Genomic DNA, 20,693 nt, shown 5'->3' on the forward strand with positions numbered 1-20,693 from the left:
GAAGGGGAGAACCAAACTTGTCTGCCCACATATTTTCCTAAAGAGTAGTTACCGTTAAACGATGGTGGAAACTTCGTATAATATCATGGTAACAAAAAAAAAATATGAATAGCTATTTTTTTTTAATATCCCTCAAAAAGTATATTATTTATTGCGTATAATTTAATCAAAATTTTCTTACATATTTCTCTTTGGTATATAGATGAAGTGATAAACATCATTAAAACTCACACACACAACTACGAGGTCCTGACTATGAACCATGACGAACATGTCCAACTAAATTTTTTGGCATTTCCAATTGAAGGAGTAGTTATATAATTTAAGATATCGTTTGACCAAAACTCTCTTTGTCTCATTATAATGGTTATATTTGACCAAGTGTAATTTTAATAAATATATTTATTTATTTTTTTTAAATTGTTGCTCCCGAATGAATTATACCTCATAGTTTTGCAATAAAATTTAAGTAAAATTATTGAGTGTTATGCTTTCGATTCCTAAGGAAAGAGACTCTCATAATTTAAAGTTCGATCTTGAGGTAAGTAAAGTTTGATCAAGAATTATATCATCCAAGAATCAAAGTAAGATTTTCATGAACAATTCAGCTTTTAGTGGAGCTCATTAACTGCTTGAGATCAATTATTTCGTAAATATAAATAAATTTTCATCACGCATTTCATGTAAGATGTATTTATCCGTAAAATACCACTAATTTAATTATTTTATATCCAATAATCAAATTATTCGTAATACGAGTAATTAATTAGGAAATAGACTTAATTGTTATTAATGTTGCATATAATAAATCTGAATAACTTGTTCTATTTATATTACTAAGGATTTGCCTTTCCACTAGATTTCCATCGTTTCCGAGGTTTGCCTTAACTATACACTCAAGATTTTTCTTTCTAGTGGGGATCCATTATTACCTAGGTTTGCTCTACAATGTTATAATTTAACTGAACATGATTTGTCTTTCTACCAGAAGAGAAGACAAGACAAACTTCAGAAGAATCAATTGGTCACCCAAAGACAGGTTTCTACTCTTCTAAGTCAACAATCTATTATTAATGCGGTCAAGGATCGGTTGCCAGAAATTCAGCTTGCGAGAATCACCACCAATATAAAGCCTCATGTAAAGAAAAGGGATGTGTCCCGTTTTACAATTCAAAACAAAAGCACAATAAACCAACATATTTTTATTGAAATCGACCTTGAGACCAGAAATGGCCTTGAAAAGAATAAGAACAACTTTTAGGGAACAAATATTTTCCCAACTCTTGACTCCCAACAATAAAGTGTCGTCAACAAATTTTAGATGAGCGATTGATATCCACTCTGTTTGAAGTACGACCAATTGAGTACCCTGTGAAGAGTCCAGCCTCCATAGTTGCCTTCATCTACACATTAATTCCTTCAGCTGCTGGTAAAAAGAGAAATGTTCATAGATGATCACCTTGTCGAAGCCCTCTTTTAGATTTGAACTCATTGGTTGGACTCCTGTTGACCATAACTGAAGTTGAAGTAACGCGTTCCATTATCCATTTCCTTCAATGGGTGGGGAAATTCATTTTTACCATCACTATTTCTAAGTATTTCCAATCAACTCAAAATCAACTTTGAATAACAACAACTCCTTTTTTAACCTCCGAGCATCATTCACAACTTCATTTGCAATTAGGTGATCCTTTGTCACCGTGTTGAAGGATTATCAGCACTTATCAGAAGTGCTGAAAGTAATGGGGATCTTGAAGGTTTTCGGATATGTCGTCTTGCTCCGAGGGTATCTCATCTTCTGTTTGCTGATGATTGTTTTCTGTTCTTTCAAGCGGAGGAGAGACAAGCAATCATGATGAAGCAAATCTTAACTCAGTATGAGGAAGCGTCAGGGCAAGCCATTAGTCTACCTAAGTCTGAAATCTTTTATAGCAGGAATGTGGCAGAACCATTACATCAATCTATCACAAACATTTTGGGTGTGCGTGCAGTTTTAGGTACTGGTAAGTATCTGGGTCTCCCTTCAATGGTAGGCCGAAGTAAGAAGGCAACTTTCAGCTTCATCAAAGATAGAGTATGGCAGAAGATCAATAGCTGGAGTAGCAAATGCTTGTCTAAAGCAGGAAGGGAGGTCATGATCAAATCAGTTCTTCAATCTATTCCATCTTACATTATGAGTATCTTCAGGCTACCAAACCAGCTATTAGATGAAATTGAAAAAATGATGAATACCTTTTGGTGGGGTCATGGTGGTTCCAACAACAAAGGTTTGTAAGTATGAGACTTCACAAAAATGCTCAAGCACACACGCAAGAGTCTTCCAATGCTCAAGCACTAAGCAAGAGACTTCTAATGCTCAAGCACGCAGGCAAGAGACTTCTAATCAAACAAAAATACAGAGAATTGAGTTTGACTTGAACACTTGATATACAATCAGTGGTGTTCACAATACAATACAGTAAAGACTCTAGACTTTGAATTTCTAAGATATATCAAATCAGTGCAGAAATTCAGTGTGCTTTGTAGAATCAAATTGACAGAGTTTTGGTGCTTTTGAACTTATGTATCTCTCTCTTTTATCTTCAAGTCTTCACTCCTTTATATAGAGGCGTGAAAGAGACGTTGAGATAATCAGCACGTCTAAAGAGTCGTTTGAAATCCTTTGATTATCCACCAGTAATCCTTTGCCTGATTTGGGTGTAGTCCTTTGAAGAATAAGCTTCAAATTCATTCCCATCTTGAACGTACAAATTCTGCAGGCATGGCTATTGTTTTGTCTTGTAGCGTAGACAGAAAACAGAGTAGTGGAGGTAGTGGTTGTACACTTGTACTTTGTCAACTCTATTAACGAGAGACAAGTGCTCAGTGCTATCCATATATCCGTTGATACCTCCCTTTCAATTCTTCGTTCTTCTTGGATAAGACTGAATTGAGAATCAGCTACTTTGAATCTTCAGTTTGATTAAAGGATCAAACGTAGCTTCTGGTGAAGATATTGCTTCTGATGAAAACTTTTGCTTCTGATGACCTTCTGCTTCTGATGACGTCATCACTTCAGAAGCACTTCAGCTTCAGGAGCAGTTTTCTTCAGATGCTCAGAATTTCTTTTTCTTTCCATTGTTCTTCCAAGACCTATTGAAATAACTTGAGTAATCTTTGGTCCTGTACACTTGAACAATTATTAGTAATAACCAATTGACAATTTTTAATACCTTGTTATCATCAAAACTTAATAAGGTTCATTGTGAAACACATTTTGTTCCAACAATCTCCCCCTTTTTGATGATGACAAACAATAGTATTTAAAAAGTTCAATTGTTGTTGATCTAATTAATAAGTTGACCACTGAGATAGAGGTTTGTAAGCTCCCCCTGAGTCTAATAGATCTTTAAGGTGAGGTTTGTAAGCTCCCCCTGAGTTCTATTCTTATTAATTAAATTTCAATAAAATACTCATAAAAATAATATCAGAAGTATTTAAAAAAGTTTAGAAGTGGTTATAGTGGGGCTCAGTGCCTTAAAATACTATACATTTACTCCCCCTTTTGTAATCAACAAAAAGAATAAAAACAAAAGAAAGAGTATCAGAGCAATTAACATATAACCTTTAAAAATACAGTATATCAGAGCACACAGCATTGAAAACAGTAAATATCATCAGAGTTAAAGCTTGTAAAACATATTGAAGGTGAAAAGCACAAGATCCAGAAACAATGATAATATATATATATATATATAGAAAAGTTAAGATACAAATGCAATGCAACTAAAGTACTTAGAACAAAGATTAAAACAAGCAAAAAAAATGGGTGTGCAACTAAGGTTGGGCTTGCTTGTACATCTGTTCCAAAAGATACTTAATTTGCTCATCCTTCTTCTTAAGTAGCTCATCCTTTTCTCTCATTCTTCTTTTATACCCAGCATGAATTCTTGCAGCCCTTGTGATGTACTCTTCTTCTGGATAGAAAGGAGTGATGTCCAGCAAAGGCACATAATTCAGCTCTTTCACTCTAGTTGCTTCATGCATATCATCCAACATCTTTTGCAGCATGGCAGAGTGAGATGAGACACACTTAGAGCTTAGCTGATCCAGCAGCTCATCAAAACTCTTTTTCAGATCCATCCATTGATCAAGATAGTGAATAGGAGGTACAGGAACTGTTCTGCGAAGAATCAGTGTCTGAATCTCATCACTAAGCCTGATTAGCTGTTCATCTATATAATCAGATTCAAGGATAGAGTCAGGGATGGTTGAAGGTTCAGATTGAGTTGTATGAGATGTGGAGGATTGGTCAGAGGCTGTTTGTTGGTCAGAAGAGGTTAGGTCAATTATTTGTGGTTCTGGTTGTTGTTGTTCTGTTGTTTGATGGTCAGAAGCTGTTTGTTGTTGGTCAGAAGCAACTTGTTCATAAGCAACTTGTTCAGAAGCAGCTTGTTCAAGAACAGTTTGCTCAGGAACAGTTTGCTCAGGGATGGTTTCTGTTTGTTGGTTTTCTAACACAGTCTTTCCAGGGACTGTCTTAGAGGCCTTTGTAGGTGTAGGTTGCATTTCACCACCTAAATGTTTTTCTAAATTGTGAAGGGTTGAGGATTCTTGTTGTTGGGGGATTTCTGAAGTAGTTGCTTCTGAAACTACTTCAGAGGCTCTTTGTGGAGTTTGGTCATTTTGTGGGTTTGTTTGGTTAGGTTCTTGGTTGGGTTGAGGGTGTTGTACACTAACAGGTTCTGGAATATCTGGATAAAGTGGATGAGTAGCAGGCAAATTGAATTTCTCACATAGTTTAATCCTATTCTTAGAAAATTCTATTTGAGTTTGCTCATAGTCAAGTGTTCCAAATTCTGTTAGTTTGGTAGGTTTGGTTTTAAGAAGTTTGTCTATGTGTTGGCTAAGGGGTTGGTCATCTGATTCAGTTGATGATGATGAGGGTGAAGAGGGTAGAGAAGGAATCTGAGTATAGATGTCAGGTTTGGATGAATTACCTGAAGATTGAGCTTCTGGATGAACTGCTTCTGGAGCTTTTGCAACAGGTTCTGATGAAGTAGCTCCTGAAGCTTGCTTATTCTTCAAGGCTTGTGAAAGCAGAGTTGCTACATACTGAACTGTTTCTTGCTCTAACTCAGATGCTAAAGCAGCAATGTCAGGAGTAGGCACATACCCTGCAGCCTTGAGACGCTCATCCCTTTGCTTCTCATACAATTCCTTCATCCGTTTCCTTTCTGCTATCTTGGATGCAGAATACTCCCTAGCATATTGCTTTAATTCCTCAGAAGCTTCAAAACTGGGCATGACTATAGTCTCAGAAGTTATAGTCCTTTTTGCCTTCTTGGGGCTTGAATCTTCTTCCCAGTTTTCTTGCAGCTCTTCCAACATTTCCTCCCTTCGTCCTTCAGCTGTCTTCAGATTCCTTGAAGATCTCTTCCTTTTGATGGTTTGAAGAGCAGCTTCTCTTTTCTTTTTAGGACTCTGAGGCTCTTTAGATGCAGCTTGTTCAGAAGTAGGTTGTTCAGAAGCAAGCTGTTCTGCTGTTTCTTGAGCATTCCTTGTCCTTTTTCTGATGATTGGGACTTCATCTAAGTTCTCCACTTCCTCTTGAATAGTGGACAAAGTTGATTTTTCTTTCTTGGCTTTCTGATGCTTCTGAGCACCCTTCTCAGTAGCATCTTCAGCAAGATACTCTTCCTTGGTGATCTGCTTCTTCTTTGATTTTCTGCCTTTTGCCACAGGCAAATCACCACCATACATCTCCTCATGGACATCTTTCAAGCTGATCTTCTTCTTGTAAGTTTTGTAGAAGTTCAAGATGTAGGTCCTTTGCACATCCAGGGGATCCTTCTTGCAGATAGGGATGTGATTAGTGACTAGATCAGATATGGCATCAGATTCATGCATATCATAATCTAGTTTCTTGTAAGCATTTGCTGGAATCAATTTCATCTTTACAAGAGTTGACGCATTGATTATCTTCCCAGTTACTGCTCCCAGCTTCTGGTTATCATAAATGCCAACATCCTTCAAGACACTTAGAATTCCTCCTTCTTGAAAGATTACAGAGAGTAGCCTTCCATAAGGAACAAACTTCATGTTCTCCATCTGACTCTTCTTTAGTTCCTTGATCATGTACTTGAACATGTACTTGGGAACATTCATCGTGGTTTCTTGAGTGATGGTGTGATGCAGAAAAACCTTGTGACCAAGTGACGGTTGATCACTTCCTCCACCTTTGGGAAAGATGTTCTCATTCTGAATCTTCAGCAGCAACTTCTTTTCAATGCTCAAGGTGCTGTAAGGTTGAGCAACCTTAGACCCATAAATGGTTTCATTGACAATTTCCTTCCAAGAGCTGGTTCTTGGATTAGGAATCTCTTCTCCAAAGTATTTGCCAGAGGTATCCCTTCCCATGGCTTGAGCAATAACCTGCTCATTTATGGTTACAGGAATACCCATAACATTTGATCTTATTTCTGTACCGGTGAATGAGAGTAGACCCATTTCTTCTCTGGTTTTTCCCTTCAGAGTAGGATCAACCAGAATCAGTTGAGCTTCTTCCTGTCTAGCAGCATCAATGTCAAAGACTGAAGCCCTTACCCAGAATTGTCTGACCAGAACTTCATACGTTGGACCATTGAGAAGACTGAAGTAACTCATCAGCTTTTGCTTCTTGTAGAACCTTACTAGGTCGCATCCATGGTGAGTTAAGGAGGCGAAATCCACTGGATTTTCTGCTTGAATGATTAACTCCCATTCTTCAATAGACATGGTTCTTCCTTTAATCTCATAAGCCGGAATATCTATTTCCATATTTGACGATGAACCACCAGCAGAACTTGAGCTTTCCATAATTTGAAGGAGTTTTAGGGTTCTACGGTGTTTTGAGAGGAAGAGTGAATGCGCTTACTTTCGCAGAGGGTTGAGAAGAAAATAGAAAGTGTTTGTTGTGAAGTGAGTAGTGTGTGAATTGACTTAGTGTTTTTAAGTAAAACGTTTGCAATTCAGAAGAGACAAACAAACATAGCATTAATGACAAATTGGGGGCGCGTGTTAGTATGTTAAAAAGCAAATAAAACATCGTTGCCCTTTTTGTTATACTCCAATACAAATAGACCACGTCAGAGACTCTTCAGAAAACTACCTTTTGGGTAATGGGACAGCTGTTACATAAAGTAACTGCCAACGTTCCCACTAACCACGCTATTCAGAAGCAAAGAATACCACTTCTGAAGTTTTAGTGCTGACGTCATCTTCAGAAGCACATTTTCCTCAGAACCTCAGTTAAGAGCTTCTGATGGACCAGATGCTTCTGAATAGACTTCAGAACCAAACTTCTTATTCAGAGGCAAGCAATTTTTCAATCAGACACAAAATGCATGTTCAAATTTTTCTTAATAAAATCAAATCTTTCAACAGATAAAGGTTTTGTAAATATATCAGCCCATTGATGTTCAGTATCAATGAATTGTATATCTAAAATCCCTTTTTGAACATAGTCTCTGATAAAATGGTGTTTGATTTCAATATGTTTGGCTCTTGAATGTAGAATTGGATTCTTTGACAAACAAATAGCAGCAGTATTATCACAATAGATGGGAATACTGTTAGCATTAATCTGATAGTCTTCCAACTGATGTTTCATCCAAAGTAGTTGTGTGCAACAACTTGCAGCTGAAATGTATTCTGCTTCTGCTGTAGACATAGCAATGGTTGCTTGTCTTTTGCTTGCCCAGGATATCAGATTCTCTCCCAGGAATTGACAATTTCCACTGGTTGATTTTCTTTCAATCCTGTCACCAGCATAATCAGCATCACAGAATCCAATCAACTTATAATCTAGGGATTTCCTATACAAGAGTCCAAGATTAGTTGTTCCTTTCAGATACCTGAAGATTCTCTTAACTGCAGTTAAATGAGATTCTCTAGGATCTGATTGAAATCTTGCACACAAGCATACGCTGAATAAAATATCAGGTCTAGATGCAGTGAGGTATAACAGAGAACCAATCATACCTCTGTATAGCTTCTGGTCTACTACTGTTCCAGTATCTTCTTTGCTTAAGGTGCAGGTTGGATGCATTGGAGTGTTCATCACTTTACAATCTTCTAGCTTGAACTTCTTCAGAAGCTCCTTTGTATATTTTGTTTGATGAACATATACTCCTTCTTTACTTTGGTTGATTTGAATTCCAAGAAAGAACTTCAATTCTCCCATCATACTCATTTCAAATTCATCCTGCATTAACTTAGAAAATTCTTTGCAAAGAGATGCATTAATAGAACCAAATATTATATCATCAACATATATTTGCACAATCAAAATGTTTTTCTTAAGAGTCCTTCTGAAGAGTGTTGTGTCAACTTGTCCTCTTTCAAAATCATTTTTAATTAAGAAATTACTTAGTCTATCATACCAAGCTCTGGGAGCTTGTTTCAAGCCATATAGTGATTTCTTAAGTTTATAAACATGGTCAGGATGCTTAAGATCCTCAAACCCAGGAGGTTGTTTAACATACACTTCTTCTTCAATGACACCATTAAGAAAGACACTTTTGACATCCATTTGATATAATATTATGCCATGATTAATTGCGTAGGATAGAAGTAACCTGATTGCTTCCAATCTTGCAACTGGAGCAAATGTTTCAGTGTAATCAATGCCTTCTTGTTGGCTGTAGCCTTGAGCAACAAGTCTGGCTTTGTTTCTGGTTACTTCTCCTTGTTCATTCAGCTTGTTTCTGAATACCCATTTTGTTCCAATAATGTTCTTCTGAAAAGGTTTGGGTACCAGATCCCACACATCATTCCTTTGGAATTGATTTAGCTCTTCTTGCATAGCTAATATCCATCCATCATCTGAGAGAGCTTCTTCAACAGTTTTAGGCTCAATTATTGAAAGCAATCCTATTAATGACTCTTCTTGTCTAAAATGTGATCTTGTTCTTCTAGGACTATCTTTGCTTCCAATGATTAGCTCATCAGGATGTGAAGATTTGTGCTTGAATTTAGGTTGAATAACCTGCTGAGTGTTATCTTGAAAATCCTCAGAAGCACTTTCATTCTGTACTATTGGACTAGGTTCTGCTTCTTAATTAGACTCAGCTTCTGGAGTGATTTCAGCTTCTGGACTAGATTCAACTTCTGTATACTTTTCAGAATCAGAAGGTTGATCAGATTCTGATGCATCTTCAGAATCAGTTGTACCTGCATTACTTTCACTTTGCTTTGGAGTTTTACTTCCAGGCTCTCTATCATCAAATTTTACGTGCATAGATTCTTCAACACAATGTGTTTCTGAATTATACACTCTGTACGCCTTTGACCTTTCAGAGTAACCTAAAAAGATTCCTCTTTGAGCCTTGGCATCAAATTTCTTCAGATAGTCTTTAGTGTTTAAGATGTAACAAGTACATCCAAACTGATGAAAGTAAGAGATATTGGGTCTTCTTCCTTTAAAGAGTTCATATGCTGTTTTCTCCAACATAGGTCTGATATAGATCCTATTTTGAATATAACATGAAGTATTAACTGCTTCTGCCCAGAAATGTTTAGCTAAGTTGTTTTCATGGATCATGGTTCTGGCCATTTCTTGTAAGGTTCTGTTCTTTCTCTCTACAACCCCATTTTGTTGTGGAGTTCTAGGAGAAGAAAATTCATGGAGAATCCCATGTTTTTCACAAAAAAGTTCAAATGGCTCATTTTCAAATTCTCCACCATGATCACTTCTGACTTTCAAAATTTTCAATTCTTTTTCAGATTGTATTTGAGTGCAGAAGCTGCTAAACACTTCACATGCATAGTCTTTACTTTTAATGAATTTTACCCAAGTCCATCTGCTGTAATCATCAACAATGACTAATCCATATTTACTTCCATATAAAGATGCAGTGTTAACTGGACCAAAAAGATCAATATGGAGTAATTCTAAGGGTCTGGAGGTTGATACAATGTCTTTAGATTTGAAAGAACTTTTCACAATTTTCCCTTTCTGACATGCACCACAAAGTGCATCTGAATGATAATCAATGTTAGACAATCCTTTGACAGTTGTAACTTGCTAATTTTAGAAATTAATCTCCAATTAGCATGTCCCAACCTTTTATGCCATACCCATTTTTTATCATTCATTGACAGAAGGCAAACTACCTTCTGATCAGCCAGATCAGAGAAATTTATTTTATAGACATTCTCAACTCTCTTTCCCTTGAATGTAATGGATTTGTCATCCTTGTTGACTAGTGTGCAGTTGGTCTTACTGAACATTACATCATACCCATTGTCACAAAATTGACTAATGCTCAATAGGTTATGCTTCAGACCATCTACTAGCCACACATTATTAATTGAGATGGAGGAATTACCAATAGTACCTGTACCAATGATCTTTCCAGTTTGGTTGCCACCAAACTTCACTTCTCCTCCATCTTTCATTGTAAGGGTAAGGAACAAAGCTTTCTCTCCAGTCATGTGCATTGAACATCCGCTGTCTAGGTACCATGACCTTTGTTTCTCTCTTGCCCTTAGGCACACCTGCATTTTTAGCCAATTCAGATTTAGGTACCCATATCTTCATGGGTCCTTTTGGGTTAGTTTTGGAGGTTTTACTTTTCCTCCCTTGTACCTTAGGGTGAATGCTGAGTGGCTTCTGATCATTCAATACTTTAGGTTTAACACCTTTGGGTATTGTTTTCTCAGAAGCAGTAGCTGCTTTGTTCTTCTGATCCTTTTGTTTTGGGATTTTAGATTCTGGTTTAATCAGCTTCTGATGAACAGGTTCTGATCTTTTCAGAATTTTAATCTTTTGACTCTTAGGATCAGATTTTGTCATAACCTTGAACTTAAGGTTTTCTGGCTTTGATGTGATCTTAGCCTGTGAACCAGAAGCTTCAGGTTCTGACTGAACAGCAGTTACAACATTTGTACCTTCAGGCACAAAGGTGGATTTCAATCCATCCTTGATACAATCACAGTAGCTCTTGAGACTGTATTCTTTGGATTTCTCCTCAGAATATCCAATCCCTTTGCCTTTGTTCTTGTATGTGCTGTAGATCATAGAAGCAACTTTGCTTCTGTCTATTCCAGCCATAATAAAATCATCCAAGGCAATCTCATGTTTATTGTTTGAACCTTTATCACATTTTTCTTGTAGCTTCTGACAAAGAATCTTGAGTCTATCTTCATATGTTGTTGATATGAGGTTAAACCCTTTGAGTTCTTCTTCAGAAGCTTTCAGTTCCAATAGAGTTGTCTTTTGTTGTTTCATCAAATCAACATATTTTTCTTTTAAATCTGTCAACTCATTGGTTCTGTGTTCAAACAGTGATAAAAGTTCTTTTAGAGAATCAACAAGTTCTTGTCTAGGGATTTTGGAATATACCTCATTTTCATCTTCTGAATCTGATTCAGCTTCTGATACTGCTTCTAATGATACTGTTGCCACTAACCCCATGGCTGCCTTAGCATCATCATCAGCTTCTTCTTTATCAGAACCAGAGTCACTATCCAAATCTTCCCAGGTCGCCATCAAGCTCTTTTTGATTTGCTTTCTGAATTTACTAGAGCTGAAGCTTGATTTCTTGGATTTGCCTTTAAACTTCTCCTTCTGAAGATCAGGGCAATCAGCAATGAAATGATCAGGCTTCTTACAATTGAAGCATCCCTTCTGATCTTCTTTCTTGGAGTTCTTGTAGCTACCTCTCTTGCTCAAAAAATTTCTTCTGCTTCCTTGCCAGATACTCAAGCTTGTTGGACAGCATAGCCATCTTTACAGATTGATCTTCATCTGAATCTCCATCAGGTGATTCTTCTTCAGATTCACTGGCTTTGTAGGCTTTGGAAGATTTTGAAGTCTTTCCTTTAGATGGTAGAGCAATGGATTTACTCTTCTTAGAGGTTTTATGCTCATTTAAACTCATTTCATGCACTTTGAGTGAGCTAACAAGATCTTCAACACTTAAAGTATTTAGATCCTTAGCTTCCTCAATAGCAGTTACTTTGGGTCTCCATCTTGAAGGTAAGCTTCTCAAAATCTTACTAACATGATCAGAAGCAACATAGCTTTTCTTCAGTATTTGCAATCCAGAAACTAAAGTTTGAAATCTTGAGTACATTTCTTCTATACTCTCATCATCCTTCATTCTGAAAAGTTCATACTGATGAACTAGCATCAAAGCTTTAGCCTCTTTCACCTTCTTGCTGCCTTCAAAGTTTGCACATAGTGAAGCAAACATAGCCTTAGCAGTAGATTTGTCACTCATCTTCATGTATTCGGTGCGATGTATAGAAGCCACAATGATTCCTCTTATCTTGTGGTGTTTCTTATAAAGCTTCTTCTGAGCAGGAGTATGTATTCTTCTGTCTATAGCAGCTCCTTCTTCATCTAAATCCAGATCATCAACTCCATCTTCCAGTATGTCCCATAACTCTTCATCCAATCCCATGATAAAGCTGTACATATTTGTTTTCCACCATGAAAACTCTTCTGGATCTCCATTAAACTTTGGAGCTTTTCCAGAGTCTGTTTTCTTGTCAGCAGTATCATAGTCATGCTTGACACTTGTGTATTTTGTAGTAACTGATTCCTCATCTCCAGACATGTTTTTCTAATAGATCTTGAACTGTAACACGGTTAAGTGCTGTGATAACAGAGCAAGCTCTGATACCAATTGAAGGTGAAAAACACAAGAAGGGGGGGTTGAATTGTGTTTTCTTTTTCTCTTAAAAAATACTTCTTCTGATAAAACTTCAGAAGCAGTTTGATTGCTTCTGATGAAATGATCAGAGTCAGATTGCAGTGGAAAAGAACAGAGCAGAGAAAAGAAAGACAAAGACACAAGCAGTTATCCTGGTTCCTTCCACAACACGGAAGTAGTCCAGTCCCCCTTGCACTTCCAAGGAGATTTCACTATAATCACAAAGATTACAACTGCTCAATACTTTCTAAGTATGAGACTTCACAAAAATGCTCAAGCACACACGCAAGAGTCTTCCAATGCTCAAGCACTAAGCAAGAGACTTCTAATGCTCAAGCACGCAGGCAAGAGACTTCTAATCAAACAAAAATACAGAGAATTGAGTTTGACTTGAACACTTGATATACAATCAGTGGTGTTCACAATACAATACAGTAAAGACTCTAGACTTTGAATTTCTAAGATATATCAAATCAGTGCAGAAATTCAGTGTGCTTTGTAGAATCAAATTGACAGAGTTTTGGTGCTTTTGAACTTATGTATCTCTCTCTTTTATCTTCAAGTCTTCACTCCTTTATATAGAGGCGTGAAAGAGACGTTGAGATAATCAGCACGTCTAAAGAGTCGTTTGAAATCCTTTGATTATCCACCAGTAATCCTTTGCCTGATTTGGGTGTAGTCCTTTGAAGAATAAGCTTCAAATTCATTCCCATCTTGAACGTACAAATTTTGCAGGCATGGCTGTTGTTTTGTCTTGTAGCGTAGACAGAAAACAGAGTAGTGGAGGTAGTGGTTGTACACTTGTACTTTGTCAACTCTATTAACGAGAGACAAGTGCTCAGTGCTATCCATATATCCGTTGATACCTCCCTTTCAATTCTTCGTTCTTCTTGGATAAGACTGAATTGAGAATCAGCTACTTTGAATCTTCAGTTTGATTAAAGGATCAAACGTAGCTTCTGGTGAAGATATTGCTTCTGATGAAAACTTTTGCTTCTGATGACGTCATCACTTCAGAAGCACTTCCGCTTCAGGAGCAGTTTTCTTCAGATGCTCAGAATTTCTTTTTCTTTCCATTGTTCTTCCAAGACCTATTGAAATAACTTGAGTAGCCTTTGGTCCTGTACACTTGAACAATTATTAGTAATAACCAATTGACAATTTTTAATACCTTGTTCTCATCAAAACTTAATAAGGTTCATTGTGAAACACATTTTGTTCCAACAGTTCCAACAACAAAGGTTTGAACTGGCTATCCTGGGAAAAGCTTTCTGTCCACAAGAATGATGGAGACATGGGTTTCAAAGATCTGGCAGCTTTTAATGTGGCAATGCTTGGTAAATAGGGATGGAAGCTGCAAACCAATACAGATAGCCTTGTCTCAAAAATCTTTAAAGCTAGATACTATCCGAATGGTAATTATCTAGATGCCAAATTGGGGCATAATCCGAGCTTTGTTTGGCGTAGTATTTTCAGTGCTAAGGTGGTGGTCTGACAAGGAGCTAGATGGAAAATTGGTAATGGCTTTAATATTCCTATTGTCAGCGAACCATGGATTGGATCAGGGCTTAGCATTCCCCCTGTGGGTGATGACATGATAGCTCTACAATCATATTCTGTAGGTCATCTTATTGACCAAGAAGGCAAGGTTTGGAACGAACCGTTGATTCATCAATTTTTTGTGGAAGATATGGCCACTAATATCTTAAATACTCCTTTACATCACCAAGTTTTGACGGATAAATTGATATGGAAGGCGGAGAAGAATGGACTCTATTCTGTCAAGAGTGCCTATCGGATTTGTATTAAAGAGGTTATAAATAATGATCATCTGTGCAAACCGGGATATTGGAGTGGTATCTGGAAACTGAAGGTTCCTCCCAAAGTCAAAAATTTGATTTGGAGAATTTGTAGAGACTGCTTTCCAACCAGAGTGAAACTACGAAGCAGGGGCGTCACTTGTCCTTCTGAGTGTGTCATATGCGAAGATCCTCATGAAGATAGCTATCATATCCTCTTTCACTGCCCAAGATCAATTGATATTTGGCAAACAACCAATTTGTGGCATTTGATCTCACCGGCTCTTCACCAGTTTGATAATGCTCCTGATATAATTTTTAATTTACTGCACAATCTGTCGGCAGCTCAAATTGAGAATATTGTTACTATAATGTGGAGTATTTGGAAGGCCAGGAACCTGAAGTTATGGCAACAGGTGTCTAACTCATTTACAGCCATCCTGGAAAGAGCAAAACACCTTCTTGATGGTTGGAGGAAGGCCAATCGAAAGCGAGTTCCTATAATGTCAGATAACCAAGCTCTACTCCCGAGTGCCTCAAATTCTAGTAACAATACAAATATTAGATGGAGGAAACCAGAAAGTGGTAGATACAAATGCAATGTTGATGCCTCTTTCCCTACCATGATAAATAAAGTAGGCTTTGGAATGTGTATCAGAGACTCGGATGAGAATCATGTTCGTTCAAAAACTATGTGGTTTAACCCAACTTGCTCTGTTGATGTTGGGGAGGCTCTGACATTACACCATGCGATTCGGTGGATTCATGAACTTCAACTTTTAAATGTTGATTTTGAAGTTGACTAAAAAAGAGTAGCTGATTATTTCAACAATGGTCGTGGAGATGTCACTGAATTTGGCTCTATTATGAACAGTAGTGTCCAATTCTGCAATAATTATTTAACAAACTCTCATGTCGAGTTTATTAGGAGGCAAGCAAATGAGGTTGCTCATGTTTTAACTAAAGCAGCCACATCTAGTACTAGCTTCCAGGTGTTTGATGATATTCCAGCATATATTACCGATCTAATTTTTAATGAAATGATATAATTTACTTTTTCTAAAAAATAAAAAAAAATAAAAAAAAACTTCATTTGCAATTAGAATGTCGTCCCTTGAATGAATGCTCATTTATAGTCGGAAAATACACTTCCTATTACTTTCCTCATTAAATAAGACCTTTGATAGAACTTTATTAAACTTGTTATTTCTATTGAATTATAAAAAATAAAAAAAATTGATAAGAGGAAAACAAAAATAAGAAAAAAGTATAGCGCTGAGAGGCTTTCATTCTGAGTGAATAAAATGTCGCAAATTTTTGAATCTCAAACTCTAAATTTTGTTGGTTGATTTTCAACTGTTATGGCCGATTTTGTTACACAGAGGAGAATCACTGTAAGAAACCACCACGGTGAAAATCTGGTTGGTATATTACACAATGCATTTTCCACAGCACTTGTTATTGTTTGCCATGGTTTTCAATCTTCCAAGGTTCGCATCATTCTCTTCTCATTTTTCGTTAACCTAATTCTCTTCACAAATCAACCATGTTTAGATTAATATTCACTCTAATTAGGTTGTTTGGATTAACTTACTTTTGCTTATTTACTTGCATAACCACTTGTCAGATTATTTGTGAGAGCTTATACATAAGCACTTATATGATAAGTGCTTAATTAAACTGTTTATTCGAATAGTAGTAATTTATCAGTGCCTGAGTATGATGCATGTTGAAACTGGTTTATTTGAACTAAAGGGTTGAATGATCTATAGGAAAGGATTCCCATGGTGAACATTGCTGCTGCTCTGGAAAAAAATGGAATCAGTGCCTTCCGCTTTGACTTCGCCGGAAATGGGTAAGCTCCTCTGCAGAGGAAAAAAGAGCATTAATTTATTTAGATTTTCGTGGTGGCATGAACTTCAACAATAATCAGTATCTAAGATTGCAAAAAAAAAAAATATGTTTATAAGTATGTTGTATGAGTATTTAATATTAGCAAATGTTGATTTATGCTTTTGTAGAACAAGAATTCAACAAAACATTGAGCAGAAACTTACAATGAATTTGGAGGATAAGATAGTATGAATATAGGGGATAAGAGAGTGTTTGGTAGACAGGTTAGAATAAAACAGAACATAATAGAGGAAAATGGGACAAAAGGCTAAGAAAGTCGAAGGATTTTGGAGGGGATGATTTATTTTTCTTTTCTAAATTAATAAGCTATAAATGATTGTACCAAAAAAAAAGCTATAAATGGTTTTTTAAAATAAATTTAGTGTAATTGAAATATTTTATGATCATCTATCATGTTATATTTTTCAATTTGTTTAGACTTGTAGCCCATTGAAATTTGAAAACACTCCCCTCCATCCAAACATACCCTAAGACTAAGAACATAATAAATTAGTTTGTTCAATCCCATTTTGCCTGCGTGAAAACGTTACTAGGGAATCCTTCTTAGAAAGCAAAGTTCTGTCAAAGACTAACTCCCCTAAAAGCTTAAATTAGATTAACGTTCAGAAATGACTTTCTTACATCTCTAGAAACTTAAACAACAAAAAATAGAAAAAAAAACTCCAATGGAGCAAAGCTGTACAATCCCTCAATATATATCTGTCAGAGAAACCTCTTAACATGGCGATGTGCTTTATTCCCAACAGAACCTGAATGCCAAATCTTATCGCAGATCAGTTTATGTGTCAAAGAAACCTCCTTAAAGAAACAGCTATAGATTGCAAATAAAATATTGGTCAATTCATGACATTGTTCTATTTTTAATAAACTGGGAATGAAACTTATGAAGGCACATTCAAAACAAAGTGACAAGTCTTTTATAAATTGAATGTATTAGCAATTCTAACTTGGAGATAAGGTAGTCTAAGGGCATAGCTGTTGTTCTAAAATTGATCAAAAATAATTTATTATCGAATCACTGATTTTTTTGCTGATAAATCATTATATTGTCTTCTAGGGAAAGTGAAGGTTCATTCCAGTATGGTAACTACTACAGAGAAGTTGAAGACCTGCGAGCTATAGTCCAACACTTCCGTGAGGAGAAATATGCAGTTACCGCAATTGTTGGTCATAGTAAAGGTTAGATTACTGCTATGCACTAAATCTTATTATTTGAAATTGAATTTAGTAATGAACTCAGCAGACAACTTATGAGGGATATTGAAGTGGTAGTTTGAAATTGTTTTCTCTCATGATAATGTAATAGATTTTGGTAAAATAAATTGTCCAGCTTCTCTTAAATAAAGGCTATAGAAATCACTAAAAATATTTTATTTTGAGTTCATGGGTTAGTAATAAAGGTAAGACTTTATGTCTTATAGAATAGTGTTGTCAAATATTGGCCATGGCGGATTGTGGTAGTGGATTTTTTGACAACCGCATTTTATGGCTGATTTCTGGCTTTCCGTCATCGATAACTCTGTTATAGAACCAGTAGAGAGAAAAATTTAGATATTTACTTTTTTTTTTTTTTTGAGTTCTTTGGAGAAACCATGTGATGGCAGTGTTAGTAAACATAGTGTAGATATGTCTCGAGTATTGGATGGTTGATGTTATAAGGAAGAAGTTAAAATGGAATGTTTGTCAGAGTTTGGTATGGCGTTGATCTATAGGTAAATATGATGGAAAACTGTCGTAGATATGGTCGGGACACATACAAGTTATTGCTAAAAATGTTTTAGAAATTATTAGAGAATATTGATATTAAAAAGAGGACCAAGTTCACATGATTAAACTGAATATATAATAAATAATTGTGTACAGTTTTAGTGGAGAATAGTAAATGGAGCTGAAATTCTCCGTGAATGTGTTAAAGTTTTCCCTATACAATGATCCTCAATTTTTGTGTAATTCACGCTCACTGTGATCGTTTCTGCAGGGGGTAATGTGGTTCTGCTATATGCCTCAAAATATAAGGATATTGATACGGTTGTCAATATATCTGGCCGATTTAACCTAGCCAGAGGAATGGAGAGTCGCTTGGGCGAAAATTTTGTACAAAGGATCAAGCAAGATGGATTTATAGATGTTAAAAATAAAAGAGGTGAGCTATGAAATGTAATTATTTGTCTATCTGTCTATCATCTGTTCATCTATCATTTAGGGATTACACAAATCAGCATGTCTTGGTCAAATTTTTCTTGGTTCTGTGTTCATTTTCTGCCATGAACATTTTGACTTTATGTTAAAAATGAAAAAAGGTGAATTGACTGCTGGCACGGTTCTGATAATCTCAATATTTGGCATTGAATGGTGACCTCTCATCAATATGTTGCTTGTTCATACTACTGATTGCTTAAGCTACTAAAGACATTGTCTACAGCCTTCGTTTATTGTCAATGTACTTTAAATTTCAACCATTCTGATTGACATATACCCTTTCTTGTTGTAGGGAAGATTGTGTTTCGAGTTACTGAAGAAAGTTTAATGGACCGTTTAAACACTATAACCCATCTGGCCTGCTTATCAATCCCTGAAAATTGCAGGTAAGGGTTGTGATTACATCTAATAACATACATCTCTCTTTCTATCGTAAAATTTGAAATAAAATGCCTCTTCATCACTTGATCAATATTGAAACAGAGTGTTGACAGTTCATGGATCCATGGATGAAACTGTACCGGCAGAAGATGCTTTAGAGTTTGCTAAGTTCATATTGAATCATGAACTGCACATCATAGAAGGGGCTGATCATGAATATACTTATCATCAAGATGAATTGACCAGCTTAGTTTTGGGTTTTATCAAGTTTCATAATGATAAGGAAAACAATACATCTAAGCAGACACGATTTGGAAGAGTAGATAAACTTATCCATTCTCGATTCTAGTCCTTGTAGAATATGCTGACGCGGTACCTCATTTTAATATATCCTACTTACAAATAAAAATGGAGAGACTCGTCTTGTTTTCTCACTTCTCAAGTGCCCACCAAGCCAATAATTATTGGCTGTCAGAGTTCAAGAAAATCAACCAATATTGGCCAAGTTTCTCATTATTGGACCTGAACAGTTGCAGATCTAACAAGAACTACTGCGTCATTATTGCCAGGTTATCAATCTGATGTTAAACTCTTACTGTTTATTCTTTCTAATTCTATGGAGTAACTCACTTTTTCAACAAGGAATAAATTTTCACATATAACGATTTATATTGTCTGACGAGGGTTGGCCTGCACACTATATGGTATTCAAAGTTTGAATTCTAATTGAAAGAGGTGCTTACATTTAGTGTCTGAAAATGTCTCGAAGAAACATTCGGAAAAAACTGAAACTCTTAACAAGCCACAACTTTCTCTCCAAATCGGTCTCTAAACTATTTAAACATGTTTTAAGGTCTTTAAACTATTCCTCCATCCAACTATTTAGTCTCTCTGTTAATTTACCCGTTTAGTTGTTTGTTAATATCCCTAAGCTATGAAAAAACATCAATATACTCCTCAAAGTATATATAAAGACAATTTAGTCCCTCAATGTTCAATTTTTTATGGTTAAATACCTCAATAGTCCTCCAATCCCTAATCTCATCTCTTCTCTAACTTCTTTACTTTCATATTGTAGAACCAATCAAGTCAGTTTCAGTCATGGCTGGTGGGTCAGTCAATGGAACTAGTTCGAGCTCAACAAGAGGGAGAAGTTGTGGATCAATGTGTAGAGAAGCTTGACAAGGATGGAGGAGTCATAGAGTTGTTGATATCAAATGTTTTTGTGGTTAAAATGTTGTAGAGCAACAATTTCATGTGTCAATCTAGGAAGGAAGTTCAGTGACCAAATTATGTCTCCACAATTTTTCTCAACGACTAAAATGAGTCTTCACTCAAATATTCGTCTTATTATTTGCCAGTTTCCAATACCAATTAATCATTAAGTATACCTTTAACAAATATCTTCATTTGTTGTATCTCAATCCATCTTACTACTCTACTATTTTGTACTTTTTTTTTTGTCAGGTAACTTAGTGACTAAACTCACACACCTTAAGTGTGGAGAAGTGGGAAGTTCTTGGCTCGAACCCATACCGCCATATATTTCAACTTCCCTGCAGCTACCATCTAAGTTTTACTTGCAAGATATTCTACTATTACTTTATTAATAAGGATATGAGTTTAATGTTCATGCACTTTTAGTGTAAAAAGTTTTACACTCAACACTTTACAACCATTCATTTATACTTTAAAAGCCGTTACGATAAAAGTCTAACAT

At 36.1% G+C, this 20,693-nt stretch overlaps 2 protein-coding genes across 2 annotated transcripts; both read left to right on the forward strand.

Moving 5' to 3' along the window:
* The first annotated feature begins 487 nt into the window (after window positions 1–487).
* LOC112420019 (uncharacterized) lies at window positions 488–15,285 on the forward strand. The gene is made up of 5 exons (XM_024778579.2): window positions 488–541; window positions 989–1,138; window positions 1,685–2,271; window positions 13,908–14,017; window positions 14,180–15,285. The coding sequence occupies exons 1-5, from the start codon at window positions 488–490 to the stop codon at window positions 15,283–15,285; spliced, it is 2,007 nt and encodes a 668-aa protein (XP_024634347.2).
* A 426-nt stretch (window positions 15,286–15,711) lies between these two features.
* LOC11417861 (uncharacterized) lies at window positions 15,712–20,538 on the forward strand. The gene is made up of 7 exons (XM_003588934.4): window positions 15,712–15,969; window positions 16,252–16,334; window positions 17,451–17,572; window positions 18,372–18,536; window positions 18,885–18,978; window positions 19,076–19,542; window positions 20,052–20,538. The coding sequence occupies exons 1-6, from the start codon at window positions 15,841–15,843 to the stop codon at window positions 19,320–19,322; spliced, it is 840 nt and encodes a 279-aa protein (XP_003588982.1). The 5' UTR covers window positions 15,712–15,840; the 3' UTR covers window positions 19,323–19,542; window positions 20,052–20,538.
* The last annotated feature ends 155 nt before the right edge of the window (window positions 20,539–20,693 follow it).

Source organism: Medicago truncatula, chromosome 1 (genome assembly GCF_003473485.1).
Source record: "Medicago truncatula cultivar Jemalong A17 chromosome 1, MtrunA17r5.0-ANR, whole genome shotgun sequence".
In the NCBI taxonomy this organism is placed as follows: domain Eukaryota; kingdom Viridiplantae; phylum Streptophyta; class Magnoliopsida; order Fabales; family Fabaceae; genus Medicago; species Medicago truncatula.